This window comes from Colletes latitarsis, chromosome 7, assembly GCF_051014445.1.
Source record: "Colletes latitarsis isolate SP2378_abdomen chromosome 7, iyColLati1, whole genome shotgun sequence".
Taxonomy (NCBI): Eukaryota; Metazoa; Arthropoda; class Insecta; order Hymenoptera; family Colletidae; genus Colletes; species Colletes latitarsis.
Window position 1 is genome coordinate 11,526,535 of NC_135140.1, and position 20,243 is coordinate 11,546,777.

The 20,243-nt window shown below is 36.6% G+C and overlaps 1 protein-coding gene and 2 long non-coding RNA genes across 24 annotated transcripts in view; 2 read left to right on the forward strand and 1 right to left on the reverse strand.

Annotated features, from left to right (window-relative positions):
* Positions 1–20,243, forward strand: part of LOC143343497 (uncharacterized) — an 89,152-nt gene that overhangs the window by 30,767 nt on the left and 38,142 nt on the right. The gene's annotated exons all lie outside the window — the stretch shown is intronic.
* Positions 1–20,243, reverse strand: part of Mhc (myosin heavy chain) — a 46,185-nt gene that overhangs the window by 14,785 nt on the left and 11,157 nt on the right. For 4 of the 19 annotated variants that reach the window (XM_076768443.1, XM_076768451.1, XM_076768442.1 and 1 more), the window contains exons 9-15: positions 15,353–15,490; positions 13,732–14,001; positions 10,634–10,804; positions 6,686–6,865; positions 5,951–6,369; positions 4,541–4,661; positions 2,345–2,608 (exon numbers count right to left, since the gene is read on the reverse strand). In XM_076768443.1, the coding sequence (XP_076624558.1) occupies positions 2,345–2,608; positions 4,541–4,661; positions 5,951–6,369; positions 6,686–6,865; positions 10,634–10,804; positions 13,732–14,001; positions 15,353–15,490 (1,563 nt within the window). Of the gene's footprint in view, positions 1–2,344; positions 2,614–4,540; positions 4,662–5,308; positions 5,422–5,950; positions 6,370–6,685; positions 6,866–9,643; positions 9,815–10,633; positions 10,805–12,790; positions 12,962–13,731; positions 14,002–15,352; positions 15,491–17,252; positions 17,357–19,373; positions 19,478–20,243 lie in introns of all 19 variants that reach the window. The other 15 variants (XM_076768452.1, XM_076768450.1, XM_076768459.1 and 12 more) reach the window with 14 other exon arrangements.
* Positions 5,653–6,135, forward strand: LOC143343498 (uncharacterized). The gene is made up of 2 exons (XR_013079979.1): positions 5,653–5,796; positions 5,847–6,135. It is a non-coding gene; the product is annotated as an uncharacterized LOC143343498 (long non-coding RNA).

Consider the following 20,243-nt stretch of genomic DNA (forward strand, 5'->3'; position numbering starts at 1 on the left):
GCGTCGACCGCGTAAGAATCGGCCATCCGCCCCCACTCCAGCGGTATTCGTCGTAGAAAAATATTTATAACCGATCCCGATGACGAGGGAGGGAACCGTGCGAGAGTAGCAAGGCAGTAGGAGTTATGACAAACCGGCCTCGGTAGAGGGAGTGGACGAAATTAGAACGCGTTCCAGGAGGATCGAGGAAGGGGAGGGGGCTAAACTCCAGTCTCCTTTTACGATCCAGAAGACCGTAACGCCGATCGAACTCGTAATTCCCGAGGGACCGCGGAGCCGTGGAATCGGCTTTCTCCCGTAGTTGGGAACGAATACCGAACCGCAGGTCGGAAGGGAGGGATCGGTTTACTGCGCCGGCGCGGACGGATTCACGCTGTGGTAACATCATTTATAGCGAATGATACTATTTTCGATTGGACGTGACTCCGACTACTTTATTTTCGTTTGGCCCGGTGGGGAATTTCGATAATCACGATTATTAAACCGTGTAACGACCTTATGTCAACCTGATCTAATTAAGAACCACGCTGCGCTAAACCGTGCCCAAAAATCCTGTTGCTCATCCTCTGACTCATCAAAGTATTCCGACGCTCCCCTGTTCAAACTTTATACGATCGACACATGAGCGTTTTACTCGCATTCTCAAAGTAATCTAACTACTCCAAGATACTTGTACTTATAAGATACATTTGTTGCAAACATGCACTGAAACAGATTCGTCAAAATATTTCAACTTTAAACGATAAAAATAGGAACCCCGTTACATTTAAGTTCTCAAAGTGTATCTAGTATAAAATATTAGTATCAAGGTTGCATGGACTATATTTGAAGCGAAAATATTTAAAATTTAAACGATTAAAATATGTATGTTACACTTGAATGTAACTACTATAAGATACATTTGTTGCAAACATGTACTGAAATAGATTCATCAAAGTATTACAACTTTAAACGATAAAAATAGCAACTCCGTTGCACTTAAGTTCTCAAAGTGTCTACTATAAACTACTAGTATCAAAGTTGCATATACTATATTTGATGCAAAAGTATTTAAAGTTTAACCGATTAAAATATGTATGTTACACTTCAATGTAACTACTATAAGATACATTTGTTGCAAACATGTACTAAAATAGATTCATCAAAGTATTACAACTTTAAACGATAAAAATAGCAACTCCGTTGCACTTAAGTTCTCAAAGTGTATCTACTATAAAATACTAGTATCAAAGTTGCATATACTATATTTGTAGTGAAAGTATTTAAAGTTTAAACCATTAAAATATGTATGTTACACTTGAGTGTCACTTCTATAAGATATATTTGTTGCAAACATGTACTGTAACAAATTTATCAAAATATTTCAACTTTAAACGATAAAAATAGGAACCCCGTTACATTTAAGTTCTCAAAGTGTCTACTATAAACTACTAGTATCAAAGTTGCATATACTATATTTGATGCAAAAGTATTTAAAATTTAAACGATTAAAATATGCATGTTACATTTCAATGTAACTACTATAAGATACATTTGTTGCGAAGATATTCACCAAAGTATTTCGAAGCTCGCTATTAAAACTTTAACCCTTTGCGTACCAAGAATTTTCTTTAATATAAGCAACAGCAATTTTGGGACGATTTTGCGACGACGTTTCTGAAAAGTGTTCTTGCTCCTCTCAAAAATTAATCCAGTTTGTGTTATCATAAATGAAGCTTGAACCAAGTTATGATGCATGTTAAGTATGTCATCAGTAGAGTGCAAAGGATTCGAGAATTCTACCCCTAGACATTGTACAGCAAATCTTGGATAACTGCGAGTCATTTTTGATCGGTTAAATGAACGATGGTCTAACCCGATCAGGGCTCAAATATCGGCGAGACAATACATACATATTAGTACCTAATGCAAAGATCCTTTACTGTTCTTATTTTTTTTAATGAAACTTTTACCAATATATTTTTTTATTTTAGATTAAAATAAGATTAAATACGATATAATTTGGATAATATTTGCCTATTAGTATGAACTGTTTGGTCTTATTTTAACCCACTAACAACAAAATAGAAATGTTTCAGATTATGTTGTTGTTATTATGTATGTTTCATTCGCTGTTCTTTTTTACGTTTGGAATTGAAAATTGACCGTGCTTTTATAACAGCAAGACTTCGATACCGCGTTTCTTTCAGTTATCCTAGATTTATCTGCTGTAAATAGAAATAAAAATCAACTAACAAAGAATGTTTTATGAACCCCTACCCTGTGTATCCGCTACTGTAAGGTCACTTGTAGTATTTGGATATTTTATGATTGGAAAATACAAGTATTTTGTTAAAACACTCACAGCAAGCTCGTCCTCGATACGAGTGACGTTGAGGAGAGGTTTGACTTTCTGCCAGAGTTTCCACCATGGCCAAGTACGGAGTTGCAGGTATTTCCTCAAGTTCCTCTGGACAACCACCAAAGCCAGACGCTGTTCTTGGAGTTTCTTGTAATCATTTCGGGACAAGTAACCTCTGATGTAGGCCTGCATCCAGGACACGATCTTGCTGAGTCGTTCGTCACGGAACTCTTCCATCTGACCCAGGACTCCGGCACGGAAGAATACCTGTTGTTTTTCAAATTAACGAAAAAACACAAAAACTTTCAATTAGCGACATCGTATCGATCGTCTACGAAATACTTTGATTATTTTCGATCGCGAAATCAGCTCGAAAGATTCGCAAGTTAACAAATTCGTTTCATTTAAATTTCCATGGATGGAAAATTCGAATTCTGTATGTATCGGTTAATCAATTTGTAAATGTTACAATTATAACAAAATTAAGCCGCTGTAATTTCTTAGGCAATGTAAAACTGATACAACATTCTAAATTTAACGATTTGGTTTTGAGCAAAAATAATCAAAGTAAAAATGTTCCGTTGAGAACACCTTTGTACAAATTATCGTGCAAAATTCGAAAACGGACAAAAAGAACACAATTGCTTGACCTAAAATATGAAGAAGCAACGTAGAAGTTACCTTGCGTGTATCAGCGAAGAGATAAAAACATCGGCAATCAATTCTGTGCGTTAATATTTAAACATGATTGGACGTTAATAAAGATTTCCATTATTATTGGATGATCGTGCACTTGAATCTTTCGTGGTAGCATAATTCAAATTACAGGAGAGAAACTATCTATAATTTAAAACAAGAATGTACGAAATGCAGAGTATAGTAGATCATACTATACATAGTCAGACTAGTTAGACAAATTCTATAAGTTGTATAAATTATTTATGGTATTCCGAATGATTTATTTTCCTCTTATTAATTACTTATCAAATTCGATGAAAGATGTCTGACTAGTTGTGGGATATTCTACTTTCTATAAACCCAGTAGTGTGAGCTTATAGGAAGTAGAATATACTACAAACAGTCAGACCTACTATTCAACTGCACAGGACTTGAATTCTAGTTGAAAATATTGTACCTATTCATTGTCAATTTTTAAAATTCTACAAATACACTGTATTATATAAATTATTAAAAAATTCAACGAATCTTTCGTGGAGGAATTAAATGGGAATCTTCGTCACGAACGGAGTAGATGATTATGGAAATCTTTAAATGTTTCTTACTAGTTAAAAAGGTTAAGGGTTGCTATTAAAAAGAATAGAAGCATTATTTTATTATGTTATGGCGTTAAGGTAGACCAAAGGTGTCGAATACCTTGGTGAGACCCATACGATATTGGTCTGGTTCCAGATTGATTGCGTCCAGGATCAGTTGGGTCGCCTTTTGAGGGTCGCAAGGTTCTTTGATGGCATTGGCACACAGAATTTTGTATCTGTGGTGGTTCGTTTTATGGTTTGGGGCGGCACAACAGACAAAGATTACCACGCACAGTTAGATACTTATTCACCATCTAATTGTTATATCGTTTAGATTGAAATGACAGGGCAATTTGAGATCTTCATGGTGTTCGATCTCTTGTATTGTTACGTGTTTAAAAATTTCTAATACAGAAGTATACCCAACAATTGCTTAACAACCTAATTAGCTTCAACCGTGTGGTCTCAACGTTATTCTGTTTTAGAAATTCTAGGCAGTGTTCAAAGTAAATTAGGCATGTCAGAAATCCATAACTCAGTCCAGAGAGTATTGATGTCTTCCTTGGGTTAAGCACATGTGTATTCGTACGAGGCAATATCGATTATTCAATACTACATCTCCTTTCTGCTCGTAAAAATTACGCAATTTGTAGTAAAATTTTCATTAAAATTAAAATATACACCTTTGCGAATAATTATGATGTTTATAAATACTAGCATCTCCTTAGTTTCAAACTGATTTGAATATCGATCGGTAGAATAGTAGAAATCGTAGCTTACAGTCGAGATACCGATAATCTGATCTATTTGAGTGCGGGAGTTGTAGTTGAATGATCGATAAACTTTACGGATCTTAATAAAGATCGTTTGAAATGATAAATGTGTGTGTTTGACAAGGTCCTCGTGCTTGACGAGGAGATCACGATCGCAAGGGAACACGTGCCTTGGTGTGTCCAAGACGATATTGATCGGGATCGAGGCCTGACGCTTCCAAAATGGCCGCTGCGGCTTTCTTCGGGTCGGAAGCCACTTTATCGACGGCTGCTGGAGCCAGAATCTTGTACCTAAAGGTCAGGGTTCACAATGCACAAACAGGGAATCGGATTCTATTAACACAAGGTCACCAAACATTTTTAGGGGAAAATTTGTAGTCGTTTTCATAGGGACATCCTCTCTGCATCCGATGTCGTTCCCTCTGATACGTACTGCTTACATAACTTATAACTTATAACTTCTAGGGGTCACACAAGGCTGTTTGCACATATTTATCACTAATCCATAGGGGGCGGAATTGCGTGCATGTTCGTACAATAAATATTCATTACCAATGTCTATTTCTAGGGTTCAATTCAAAGGGTGTGGTCGCTAATAAACGTGTTCTTCAAATTTCCTGGTATACGTGCATATGGTATCTAATATTTGGTCTATGAGAGGGGGGTGTAGAGAAAAACAATACGAGACAGTTGCGTTTTGACAAGCCTATTAAACTAATTAACGTAAACGACGGGGAAGGGTCAAAATAGTGCAGTGAAAACAATTATTTGTTGCCGTAAAATAAAATTTAAACAATCCGTGAATTACGATAAGGGTGTACGGATGAGACCTATTTTCGGACAAGTCAATAAGTAATCTACGGTGGATAACAGAAGGGGCGAAAATACGAAAAAATGTCGCAAAATCAAATTTTTTTAGGGTGTGTAACTAGCCTTAGTATGACCAATCCTGTAGCTGTCCGGATCAAGACCGATTTCGTCGAAACATCTCTGAGCGGACTTTTTGGGGTCCGACTCGGCCGTCATTGCGGCCGGGGCTAAGATCATGTAACTGTACGATCACAATATAAAGAGATCATTTTATAATGTGTCGTTCGTAACTACTAGTCTCTAATTGTCAAGCTTGTTTTTCATATATAAGAGATCATAATTTCACAGCGTTTCAGGTGGCACGCGTTATTTTAAAGTTTATAGGTATTAGAATTCGTTCTAAGTGTCTGAAAGAAACGTAGCCTTGAAGCGCCGGTCACCGGTGACCATTACAGGGGTCAACATATTAATGAAAATCTTATTATAACAGGCTTGATAAAACTGTTAAGATTGTCTAAAATCTTCAACAGTTTAGAGACGTGAATTTCGAAATATAGGAGGTTTCGCTGCTTTGAAGAGAAAACAATTATTAATTCAAGATATTCTTGAAGTTATCGTTGCTTGGATAAGCTATAAATATTTTTAAACCCAACAATATACTAAGAGATTCTGATCCCTAGCAAGAGAGTCTCTAATATAACTTTCAAGGGAATCAAACTAATTTAAATACAATATAACAAACTTCCAAGATTTAAAATATGAATTCTTACCGTAGCTTGAAGTCAGGATACATCATTCTGTTGGGGAATCCTTTACGACAGATACGGATGCCTTCAAGTACACCGTTACAAGTCAGCTGGTGCATGACAAGGTGAGAATCTATGACACCCGGTTGCTTCATTTCGTTGGGGATGATACAACGGACGAAGTGGGGTTGGGTAGCTCTCAGAGTGGTCATTAGGTTGTTCAACTGTTCCCTGTACGACGATGATACCGTCGAGAAACCACCACCCTTCTTACCACGTCCACCTTTGCCACCACCACCACCACCGGCGTCTCCAGACTGTCCAGGATGGTCGGCGAAGATCTCGACCAACAGTTTGTTACTTGATTTCTTGAATTGATCGACGACAGTGTCGTTCAGCGGGTCCTTGTTCTTTTCCAACCAACCAGTGATGTTGTATGGGACCTGTTACATTAAATCGCTTAGTATTCTTTTTACTGACAACGACATTTCATAAACGCTATTTAATCAAATGAATTTTCACCATTCTAACAAGAGACACAGTTTTTATATTAGAATTGAAAACCAATTTTTTGCATGGGTAAAACGAAAAGAAACTTGAAAAAAATTATTCAAACTATTATTTTCCAGTCAACCGGTACAATTGATTTTCACTTAAATCTCCCCTTCCTCTAAGAAAATCAGATTGAAATGAGCCCAAAAATTTTAACATTCTGTAATGGTTAAATCCCTTTCCTTAATAAATGAAATTGAAACGTACGTTTCCGGCATAATGGCCGATAGCGAAGTGGGCTGCTTGTTGGCCTGGTTTCGGTGGTTTAGGTTTCAAGAAGTTAGGACTCTTGCCAAGATGATTGTTGTTCAACTTCTCCTCAAACGTCTTGTCGGTAGCTTTCGGGAACATAGATTCTTCTTCAAGAATGGACAAGATACCCATAGGCTGTGTAGAAAAATAAAAGAACGCGTTAGATTGTGGTCTGATCGTGAAAACTCTCCTAAGAATAGCGTTTCTGCTTTCAAATAATAACTTTTCCAACATAATTTACTCTCCAGACGCAAAATGTGCATTAAACTCTGAAATATATCCTCTAAATACGTAACTAATGTTCATAGAATTTTGAAAAAAGTTTCAAACACTAGAATGTCCCACGAATACCAAAATTATTAATAAATTTCTCTTCATTTAGAAACTAAATTTTTTACCAAATTCCATAAAATATAAGTTTAAATCAACGCTATTCTTATTAGGTTTGCTCTGGCACAACTTTCTAAATCTCTATTTAAATTTAGAATTTAAAAAAAGAACATTTTGGTTAAAGTTGTTCTACTTTCTTCTTCAACCAGAGAGATTATTGCAGAAATTGATGTAAAGATCATTTCTGGAATGATCTGTCGAGGCTTTCGAAACGACACGATAGAAATTCGTTGAAAGATTTTCTCCAAATCGAGGTGCTAATCCTTGTTACCATTCTTTCAGTTTTATGTTATGATTTTTAATTTTGGAACGAGAAAACCATCAAGAATTCCATATCGTTAATTATTTTCGCTTCTGTAGGAACACATGATTACGAACACATGCATATGTACATATAAATATGCAGGCACAATTAAAAAAAAGCTTGCAAGCATGAAACGTTTGGATATTCTGGTATTTCTACGGCTATACGGACCATTACATTACCTTTTTCACAAAAATTACCAAATCTTTATCCGCAATTTCGTGCAAAAATCGTCAGTATCCTTCATATGATACTCCTTTTGCAGTTCTTCGATGCAAATAAACAAAAAGGCGGGACAAAAAACGGAGGGAAAGTTTCGGAACGTGAAATAAATATTTGGTACGATTTTGTCTCATAGTTCTGATTCAACGAGAAGATTATCCGATTCAAAATCAAAATACTTTAATACTATTTCTATCGAAAGTGTTGAAAGACACCAGATTAACTTGATTTTGATCAGGTTATTCGTCTGTTAATCAGAATTCGGGACGTGTTCGACGCTTTCTATAACAGTATGGAGAGGTAAAAGAGTAAGGTATAGCCACGCAAGGAATCAGCAACAAGGCACACAAACATAAACGATAAACGAGCAATCTTGAATGAAGCTTTGTTCGAATGGAACGATAAACGGGAGCGGCTGATAACTATTTGCATGCTAAAGATACTTTTCGTCATCCATAATTGTCTCGGAGCCTGCATTCTCGTTCGCAGCGATTCTATCCAATCTCAGAAGCCATTGACCATTTATTTCCAATATTTTGTGTCACGGCTTAACAGTACCTTCTCGATTAAATCAATTGTCTGCTGAAGATCCATGCCGAAGTCAATAAACGTCCACTCAATTCCTTCGCGTTTGTATTCCTCTTGTTCGAGGATAAACATGTGGTGATTGAAGAATTGTTGAAGTTTTTCGTTGGTGAAGTTGATGCAGAGTTGTTCAAAACTGTTGAACTGCTCGAGACCAAGGATGGGAAAAGCAACGAAACAGAAAACAAACGCGAAAGGCAGCCGTCATTAATGCTGCTTATATAAGAAATGATTTGTAAATTGTGGTGAGGGGGATTATATATTCTTTCTGTCTTATCGTGGGAGAAGGATAGTCCACGCTGATGTTTCAGCAGGACACAAATGTTACATGTTAGGGTACCGTCACGTTGCTCCAAAACGCTGAAGACCCCATTCAATCGGTCGTACAAGTTTTCTTCTACTAAACACTATTCACGATATGTCAATATATCTCATAAATTATATAATACAATATTAAAATTTGTATGTACTCTAGATACGTTCAGCATGTTTTTTATTTTTTAAATTTGTCATAAATATATACAATCCTAAACCACATCTTGTATCAACGAGATGGCACCCTACTGTTTCCTTAGGGTTGTTTTTGTTTTATTGATCTGCTTCAAACTTGACAACTACTTCAAACACACTATTACTTAATAATAATTGAAGTAATATTTAATACTTCTCTTATTAAAGTAATTAATCGTGCTATCATAATTAAAATTCGAAGCAGTCCTAAAGAAACGTACCAGGCAGTAGACATTTACAAATTTCAACTCATTAATAAATGTTAATGACAGATGGATGCCAAAGTTTGTCGAATCTATGTACTTCTGTTATGACAAACTTCGACTACAAGTTAAAGGATAAATAGTGATCTGTAAGGATCAAAATTAATGCATTTTTTATGGTGTAACAATAAAATGTTTTCTGGGGCTTTCGAAGGTTACATGGTATAAAATATTAGGATAAAGGCACCACAGCCCTGGTTATTTTCAGAACTTTTTCAATCCCTGATTCTGGGGGAAACTGAGTAATGGGGGGAGGGGGCACGACGTTGGTGCCGTTGAAAGGATATGTAGAGATAAATCAGAAAACACAGGGGGTAAAGCAAGAATGAAGACAGACGACGAACAACGAGGTAGACGTATCGGTTACCTTTTTTCCCAAGGATAGTAACAACAGCAGCAATTAAACAGCATCAAGAACTACGAGAAGAGTGGAACGTAAGCGTACACAAAACGTGGCCCAATAATCTACCACTGCACTACCGACAAGCAATCGAGGAGCTTATGGTTCCTTTTCTATCGGTTAAAAGCTCTCAGCAAACATCGGTAATCGTGTATCTTCCGTTGGCGTGGCTATGTCGATCGGTTCCTTCTTTTTTTGTCTGTTTTTTGGTTTCATCTTTGAGAAAAGTGTGGGAATACCTTCTCGATCAGTTCGATACAAGCGGCCAAATCCATGCCGAAGTCAATGAATTCCCAATCGATGCCTTCTTTCTTGTACTCCTCTTGTTCGAGTACAAACATATGGTGATTGAAGAATTGTTGCAGTTTCTCGTTGGTGAAGTTGATGCAGAGCTGTTCAAAGCCATTGTACTGTGGTGGTCACAGCACAACGAGCAGTGTGTGACACAGGCGTCAAGAATGAGGTAGGACGATGAGAGGCGTAAGGTGAGACAGAAAAAAAAAACAAGGGAACAAAATAACGATCAGTATAAGATCTGTTTGATCGCCCTATTTGATTTCTGTGAAACTGTTTGGTGTCTTTCTGGCGTCGGTCGTTACAAATTTTGGATTCATTTATACAGATTAATTCACCTGGTTGGTGACTAAAAAATCAAGTAATACATTATATTAGTGATTTTTTATCACTTCACTCGTAATGAGTTTCGTAATTCTAATTATGGAATCCGTCAAATTGAGTTATGTAAATCTAGTGTTAAGCAGAATGGAAGCATACGGAAGGAAACGTTTGTCCGACCAGCAACCAATTAGGAGAAAAAGAAAGAAAACCGAACTGGACCAAACTGTGATGATGATGATGATGATGATAATGATTTGTAGGACGTGGACGGAACGAAGTGAAAAATATATATTTTAAGATGTCTAAGCACGTATGAAGGACTGCTTGCTTCTCACTGAAACGCGAAATCACACGGCTCAGCAAAAGACAATACAAACTGAAAAAACTGATCACGAAAAATCAATTTATCAAAACAGTGGACGATCATTATTGCGTTTTGTTGTAATAAGCGTTAGATTGTGCAATTGTTAAGGAATCCAAGTGGTCCTCTCACGGATCCTTATGCTGCGTTCGTGTTTTTTCTTGTTTTTTTTTTTATTTTTTATTTTTTCCCATATGGCGGATCCGTCTATGGATCCATTCCATTGATCGATTCATTCGTCTTTTTGTACCTTTTCGATCAGTTCAATACACGCGAGGAGATCCATGCCAAAATCTATGAACTCCCACTGAATGCCCTCCTTCGTGTACTCTTCTTGTTCGAGGACGAACATATGGTGGTTGAAGAACTGTTGAAGCTTCTCATTGGTGAAGTTGATGCAGAGCTGCTCGAAGCTGTTGAACTGTTCGAGCAACAATCAGGCATGCTTGTTCATCGGTGTTTAAACTGCACCACTTTTCAGCTTTTTTTTACAAGGTTTAGACGGTTCTTGTCTAATGAGTTCTGTATTCCTCTACATTCAATCGTTTTGTTTACGGTATTCCCAAGTACTATGGGATACTGGTCAACGTTTCGACAAGTCAATCGACGATTATTCCCAAAACGTAGCAAACAATTAAAAAAAAGAAACGATCCTTGTGTTTGACGAATTTTTTCGACGGGACATTGTTGAAAATTTACGATCAAAGCTATTACAATTTTAGGAACTGCTCAGTTTTATGGAGAATTGTTAAAAAATGTCAAATTGCCGGAATAGATATTTAAAAAAAAATTCTAGATCGTCGATTGGCCTGGCGCATTGTTTTACAATCGTTTCGTCTTAAGGATTCTCCCTGAGTCCTTAAGAAACTATCTACAAAAAGTTTTTGCAGTATGCGACAGATTGTACACCATGTCGTTGTTTGAGGAAATAAAATACAATACTACTAGACGGTGTCCAAATATTTGCATAAAATGAAATTTCAAATAGATTAAGAGAAGTACTATTATATTTAATAGTGTTGACTTCAGTACATCGTACTATGGAATATTAAAATTAAAAATTGCTTTTTGACCCATAATAAATCTTCCATTTCGCGTGGGTTTCAAGAAAAAATTCTGAATTTAATTTTATTAAACGTTAAATCTAAATATCTGAAAAGCAACACATTTTTAGCAAAAATACATTGTACAAAGACTATTTAAACAAAATATATTTGTATCTATTAAAAAAGTTGTTAAACTCTCTCTTATTATTGAACAAAGAATACAATAGCTATAGCTGGGTGAAAATGGTCCTCTACGAGGGTTAAACATCCCCAGACACGAAATTGCAAATATTCGGACACGACCGTGGGAGAACTTTAAAAAACACAATACCGTGCAAATGTATAACAATTTTACCGCTGTGTCTGATATTGCAACCAACGTTTACAAAAAAAAAAGAACTAAATTTCTAACATATTAGTCTACTTTCAAAAAACTGGCTAACAAATCACCTTCAGAAGATTTGTGCAACCGTGTACCGTCCTGTTGTCTTGATGGACAGTTAGAAATAAATAATATTTTCAAATGTTTTAATCTACTCAGCCACTAAGTCCACTGTTTTTACGTTTTTCGAAACGACGATGACGATGATGAGAATAATATCGAAACGAGGCTTGCAATTCCGAACGACGATGCAAGTATCGATTACCAGATTTCCTTTTCACAAAGGAACCATCGTTTAGAGGATACCTCAGGTATAAAAACATGCTCTACGATATGTAAATGTATCGGAATGGGTAATCATGCTTTTCGTGATGAATGTTTGTACCAAACGAGAATTCGAAAAATATAGGGGACACAATACTAAACTGTACAGAATAATGAATTCTCTGAGTATTGCGTAGATTGAGACAATACTAAGGGGTGAACACTCGCACGAAAGAAAAATGGTGGGTGGGAACAATTGAAGGAGAATTCCAATAATATTGTCACTGTAAAACTTTACAGTTCTTATATAAGAAAATAATAGTTGTACGTGGGTTTGCATACACCAGGTTCACACTAAAAGGGAAACAAAATGGGGTAACAAAAACTCGAACTATTTAAAAAGAAATTATATATACAAAGGATTGTTTGAATATCCCAAAACACTATCCAAAGAATATTATGTTATATTACATAACATTGAGACAATTCGATCAAACCAGATCGTTTGTGGGCAACAATAGATAAATCCAAAGGTTCTATACAGGGTGGCAGTCAAAGGTTCTAAACACTCTGGGACGAACCTCCTAATGAGATCAAACGTTTACAAGGGGGATTACTTTCTAGCAAATCTCTTAACGAGATCGAATAAAAACGTAGTGAAAAAAACAAGACGAAAAGTAAACGATCATTGGGACGTCTCTGTACACGAAGGTACCTTTTCGATCAGTTCGATACAGGCGAGCAAGTCCATTCCGAAGTCAATGAATTGCCAGACGATACCCTCTTTCTTATATTCCTCTTGCTCGAGGACAAACATGTGATGGTTGAAGAATTGTTGTAGTTTCTCATTGGTGAAGTTGATGCAGAGTTGCTCAAAACCGTTATACTGAAGAATGAAACGGAGTGTCAAGTGTTCGATGACGCAAAAGTTTAAAAACATTATTTTTTCAGGGATTTAAACAACGAACAATCAAAGTTCGAACGGTTTAGAATTTTTCACGATTCGTGAAGAGTAGTTGTGAGTTAGATTTGTGTATTCTGTTATCAATAATCGAATGGCCTAAATTAATGTAAATCTGCTAGTAATTTCTTTGCTAAGATATTGGTGACAGATAAGTGTCTTCGATATTTCACCAAATACGACGGATTACCTAATTACTTGTAATTATCATACGATAAATATAATTATCCGCCATCAATGTGGTATTATGTTTCTGAAAATATACTAGAATGAGTTCTCTTATTTCTTTCTGCTTATTAGAGTATTTTTAACGAAACGTTGGCGACTTTCAAACAGCATGCGCTACCGTTCAAAATTTTGGAAGTGTTTAAGTATTGTTTATACTATATTAATATTATATAGGACAAAATTACTTGCCATCTTTGATTTTGAAAGGGAATTAGATCTTTTCCAAATTGAATATGTAGAAATCTTAGTTATATCTTAGATATTTTAGTCTAAATATTGAAAAATACTAATATTAAGTTTAAAATATTTTTTTACATAAAATCAATTATTCTTCTATCGAATTATTGCTGAAAAGTATATCTACTGTACAAGGGAGGAAATAATTGAACCGCGTAAAAGTCGCCAATGATTACATTTGTGATCGGTGTAACGTGTGTGTTGCATGTGATATGGTCGAGAAAACTTACGTCGAAAATCTCAAAACCGGCAATATCTAGTACACCGATGAAGTGTTGTCTCTTCTGTTTGGTGTCCAAGGTTTCGTTACATTTCTTGACCAACCATTTGAACAATCTGTCAAACATGGCCTTCGACATGGCACCCACGGAGTACGCCACTTGATCCTTGTTACGACCTTGGGTCACGAACTCGTTACCGACCTTGATCCTTGGTTTCAACAAGTTCTTGTAAAGATCCTGACAGTCGCAACCCAGCAACTTGGCGACTCGTTCACCTTCCTATTGTCATTAATCATAGATTAAGATATACTAAGAGTAAGATTAGTTAAATTTAAATTCTAGGAAAATCTTGGTTCCAAAATGGATCTTGGTTAATTAATAATTCTAATAAAAAAATGTGAAAAATATTTTAATCTCGTTTGAAATAATGTTCTAGTTTGTCCCAGTTACTACAGGGTGTTCTGCCACCCTTGGGGGAAATTTTAATGGGAGATTCTAGAGGCCAAAATAAGACGAAAATCAAGAATACTAATTTGTTGATTGAGGCTTCGTTAAAAAGTTATTAAAGTTTAAATTTCCGTCTGTAAAACGGAGTGGTGTATGAATAGACCTTACATCCAATGTATTTTTTCAGCCCATTTTTCTAGGGCTCCAGAGCTCCACTAATACGTATTGTTTGAATTTTCAATCATTAAAATCCTTCAATCCGTCCAGAAGTTATGACATTTTAAAGATTCACATGAAATTTCTGGGAAATTGCTGGTCAGACATGGTATTTTCAGTAAAGAATTTTTTTCTCGAAACTACGTAGGATTTCGAGGGTATGTGTATTCACCAAAAATGATTGTAATTTACCCCCACAACCGGAAATAATTTTTTTAGAGCGATTTGAAAATTTTTTTTGTCGCCGAAAAATTTCAGCAGCTACCCCCTGTCGATTTTTCTTAAAAATTAGTTTTTTCATTTTTAGTAATTTTGTTTGACGCCCAACAGAAAAGTTGTTTAATGCTTTTTTGTAGGTACCCATGAGCTCTACTTCAGAAAAAAGTTTCATTGTAATATATTCACTATTGTAGGAGTTATGAACGTTTGAAAATTGGACCATTTTCATGGGGTTTTTCTCATTTTTCGGGTTCAGGGATCAACTTTTCCAATATTTTTGCGATTTCTACATATTCTCCACCAAAATACGCGTAGTTTGCTTTTTTAAACATTAAAATCGTCCAATCCGTTCAGAAGTTATGGCATTTTAAAGATTCATATGAAATTTCAGTGAAACATATCGACGGTATGGTCAGACATGAAATTTTCGGTAAGGAATTTTTTTCTCGGAAATGGTTAGAAATTCGAGGATATGTCTATTGACCAAAAATGATTGTAATTGACCCCCCTAACCGAAAATAATTTTTCCAGATTGATTTGAATTTTTTAAATTTAATTTTGTAATAACTTTTTAACGAAGCCTCAATCAAGAAATTAATATTCTTGATTTTTGTCTTATTTTTGCCTCTAGAATCTCACATTATAATTTTTCAAACAGTTGAATTTCATCAGGATATTAAGAAAAATATCGTTGTGTCGAGATTAAATGGAAAATTTAACGAGGCTAATGCAAAAAAACAATAAGTACCTCTGTTCCATCAGCTTCAGCCTGTTCTTCACGACCCCTTTGCTTGAATTTCATGCCTCCCATGTGCATTACAGCAGCAGTGATCTTGTAGATGTCGTCCTTCTCCTCTTGGGTGAAACCCAGCACGTCGAAGGCTTGCTGTTATCGGGAAGACGATCGTTAAAAATTGTTTTTTAATCTTTCGTAACAGAAGTGATCGTTTAAACGCGACAAACAATTTTCGTTGAACTTAATACGACGCTTCGATTCTGTGCATTTATCAGAAACGAAGGGTCACATCTAAAAAACGATACGGGACATTCAAGGGAGCACTTCTGATACGTTGGCAGTTCATAATTTGGAGAGAACGCACAATTATTAATGGAAGCACACAAGCACAGTACAAATAGCGGACGAAATTATGACTGAAAGTGGCGGTGTGTTCTTTAATAGTTCGTACAGAGAGACTGTCGAAAAGTCAGGGTGATAAATATTAGGAAAACTCGGTATTAATATTTTAAAATATTGTTTCGTCGATAGTCTCTCTGATTTTAAAGTTTCGTGGCATAAGCGATTCTTTCGAAGCGAAGCAAATCATGGTCCGTCGAGAAAGCTTTCAATAGAGGGGCGTGGCTTTAAAAAAGTGATAAAAAGCGGAAGCAATGCTTGCATTATGTAGCCGCTTGCACCTATATTTTACATTCTGTATGAGACCTAGAGTAGATAATTCAATAAGATAAAGGTAAACACAAAACTATAGATAAAAGATAGAAAAGTTGAGACGACGAAGGAGGATCGATGCTCCTTTCGGTTTCGATCGCTTCGTTTACGGAGAAGCGAATTGCCTCCTTCGTTGATGAGAAAAACAGGACATTTTTGGAGCCATTCTTATGTTTGATCCTTTAGAGAGGGCTCGATTTCTCCAGGTTCGGCACTACCAACCGCTTCGATTTAGCTCGTTTTCGAGGTTCAAGTCGGAAAAGAACCGCTTCTCTGAGGAACGGGACCGACGTCCGACCAACCACCGAGAATTTCCATCTCGAGGCTGTCTTCTTCATGGGTGAATCAAAGAGAAAATCAGGTCTGTCGCGTCTACCGGGATTGGAAGGTGAACACACTACCAACGGAATTTTCTTTGGAGTATAATATTCCATAATCCACTTTTCTAGGACTTTTCTACCTCTCGACTGACCCCGTGTTTTGAAATCAAACTTTAAGTAATCTTTTCCGTTTAGAATCATCGTTAATCAACCCGTTTCATTTAAAACAAGAGACATTTAATAGGGCCAGCCGATTCGTTTTGTCTACGTCTGGTACGTACGTTCAGACTAAGAACTGGAATTGTAAAAATCAACTATAGAAATTAGTAAAACGATAGCCGGATAGATAACTGGGTACATAACCGGGGAGATGGAGTGTAAATTATATACATGGAGTCCCGACGGAGAATAATAAACGAAACTTTGCCATTTAAGGATACCGATTATTATACAAAATGCAAAGTAAATCTCGCAATACTTTGTTTCGATGTCAATTAATTTTGATGTCTTTTCTAAATTCTAGGCACTATTACTACATTTAATTGACAATCTTTAAAAAAAATTCTAGAGTTACAATTTCAAAGAACAGTTTATTAGTAATTTCCCGTATCACTTGAAGAAGTGAAAATATTTTCGTCTATTTAACTGTTTCAAAAATCTATTTATTTCCGTTCGATCCGATACTAATTACCGATTTTCTCCGTAGGTACTACAGAAAGGAAACTCGTTCAAAATCTCAATGGATGTATGTACATCGTTTCGAAGTATACAAGGGATGAAACAGATCTCTAGTTCGGTGACAAAGTACACGGGTAGGGTTGAAGGTAAAAATAAAAAGAAAAGAACTTGGGGGGCCACGAATCCATTTTTCCAGGACTTACGTCCGTCAGCAAACATTCCTCGCCGTCATCGACGTTGGGGATCGTGATTTTTCCTTGAGACACGTTGACATAGTCGTATATGTTGTTGGACAAGAAACACATATCTGCGAAACATTCCGAAGAAAACGGATTACAGTTCGATAACTCGATTCCAGCCGAACAGTCGTTCCTTTTCTTTTATATCTGTGTGCTTCTCCTGATCTAGCAACGATCGATCCTTCTTCGAAGAAGAGCCCTCAGACTTTAATATTGCTCGAATCTTTCGTCTGGTTTCCTTCAAAAGCTAAACAATGGACTTTCGTCCGTCGATGGGTGTAAAACAATAGCTAAATTATCGGTTGGTTATTTCCATTTGCAGCGTATGCGCAATAAAGGAAAAAAAAAAATATGTTAAATTGGAGCTGATCGGGGAGCGGGTATCCTGGAGGGGCTTTCATTTTTTCCTCGAGTCAAAAGTACTTGGAATAAAAGTATTCTTTTTCTCCCACCATCTCCCCGCACCCCGATTGCGGAGGCAGGAAGCTTTCGCAGGCGGGGCGCGAGGGGGCGTCGAAAACCTCGGCCCAACATTTCCACTACCTCACAATCTACGACCTTCTCTCGCCAATGAGACACTATTAACCCTCGTACAGCGAATGCAGGATCATCGTGACCTAGCTAAATCTGTTTCCCTATTATCTCCACGAATTAGATCTTCTTTTACGTCCCTAATAACTCGTAGGTCTAACTTAAACAAATTTTGAGAAAGTATTTCATTTTAATTTCGTTACGCTCCCTTAAATACAAAGTCTGTTCTATGGTTTCGTTATACTTTTGCTTTAAAGTTTCTTTGTATGCGTCGCTATTCATTATACATATATTTTGCTAATGGGTTTTCCCGTAAATAAATAAATAAATAATGTCAAATAAATACGTCAAATTTTGTGCAAAAAATTCTATCATGGATCAGTATGACATCGTGTTTATCCCAAACCATCAGCCATTCGAGGGTTAAAGAATAGAAGAATAGAGATTCGATTTTCTTTCGCGACTAATTAACAAGGTAGTCGGAAGTTCGCCGAGATTTCTAATACACCCAGGGGTTTGGACTTACGTCCGTTTCTTCCATGTCCGCGGCGTCGTTGACTCCAGGAATTCTGGTCTTACCCTGGCTAATGTACCAATAATCCCCGATCCGGTTGCTCAGTAGGGTTAATTCTGCATTATTTTGCTCGATTTAAGCTGTTTGCTTTACGAGCAACTGGTATCATCGAAGTGTATCACTGGCAATCGCTTGCAATTTCAAATTGTAGACCATTAATCACCCCCCTCTCCCTCACCGTTTTCTCTACGTTTCATCAAAGTTCGATCGTATTTCTTGCGAATCCTTTGTCGGAAAATTTTGGAAAAAACGAGCGATTGCCACGTGACACGCGTAAAAAATAAAGGTATGACGTGTGCCAGATTATTTGCGACAGGTAGATGCTGAAAGAAGAAGAGCGATAGAGAGGAGAAAGAGAAGAACAAGGGGAAAAGAGAGAGAAACACAGAAGAAAATTATAGATCATAGAATTAAAAGCAGAGTCTTCGGTCGTAGCCGTAATTCTTGTTGCCAAAAATTACTGTGTGTGCTGTTAAAGAGAATATGAGTTGGTTACGTTCAGCTTGATAGTGGCGCGTCGTAGAGCTGAAATAAGTAAATAGACAAAAAGAGAGAAAGAGAGAAAGAGAGAGAGAGAGAATATGTGGCGAGTAGCGAGAAATCTCAACACAAAAAGACCCGTAGAAAGAAAGGAAGTCTCACTAACATCACACTTAACAGAAACACAAAGCTCGAAGAGCGTCTTATTCCTCTAAGTACAACGGAATACTAGTAAGGAATATAAACAATCATATAAAAAAGATGTTACGCAATTTCGAGGTGGAATTATTTTCACGATCGTACCACGAGAATAATACTTGATATTAATTGCTGATATTAAGAAGAATTGTTACGACTTTATATCGAATTTATTTTGTTTCCTACAAGAGAGTTGACCGTTGGCGTACAGCCTGAATTCTGTTTTCTGGCGTCGAAAGTAAACGGTTCGACCTCGAAGTTCGTATAGAAGAGTGCTTGACCAGTCAAAGGGAAGCACTTACATCCGTAATCAAAAGTTCCTCGCCGTCATCGAGGCCAGGGATAGTCGTCTTCCCTTGCGACACAAAGTAGTAGTCGTGGATGTTGTTGGACAGCAGCAACATCTCTACGGTTCACCAAAAAGAAAACAAAAAGAACATGCGGGCGTTAACCACAAAGTGGAGGTGCCATGTTTTCTGGTGGCTTTCCTTGGGAATCGTATCTACAGGTTCTGATCTGTAAGATGGACTGTCGTTGGAAGAACGGCTTTTACCAGAAAAATCACCTGGTAATGTCAATTCACTTGTCAACTTGTATTAAACTCGTTCGATTGGAATTGTCACGTAGAACTGCCTTTCCTAAATTGCCTCTCCGGATTCGTCTTTTCATTTCAAATTGATCCTTTTAGAAATCAAGTTTATTTGCAAAGTTCTTTTCTTAAGCCATTATAATAAAGATAAAATCCAATGTAAAGTTATCGATACTATAATAAATATCTATTTAACATTGAAAGAATCAATTGGTCACCTTTTGAGTGCTAGATAGCTAATTACAAATAAGATTACAGAAAACGGCAAAATCATATTGTATTATTTCACGTTTTAGTCACCCAGTGTAAAACTGATCTGTGAAAGGGTGAATTTATATTTGATATTTGAATTGAGAAAAGAAAGACAATTTAAGAAAGCAGTTAGCGTTTTATTATTGGATGCTGATAAAGTTAGGGAAAACAGCGTACGGTATAGTTTTCTGAAATACCGTTTCGTCACTCAGCTACTTCCTCTTCCATGTATAGGAGGTTCAACTATTTAGGAAAGTCCTGTACTTTAAAAGGACCTTATTAACTACAGAAACATTGCAGAGAAACACGAGGGTCACTATTGAAAATTCCA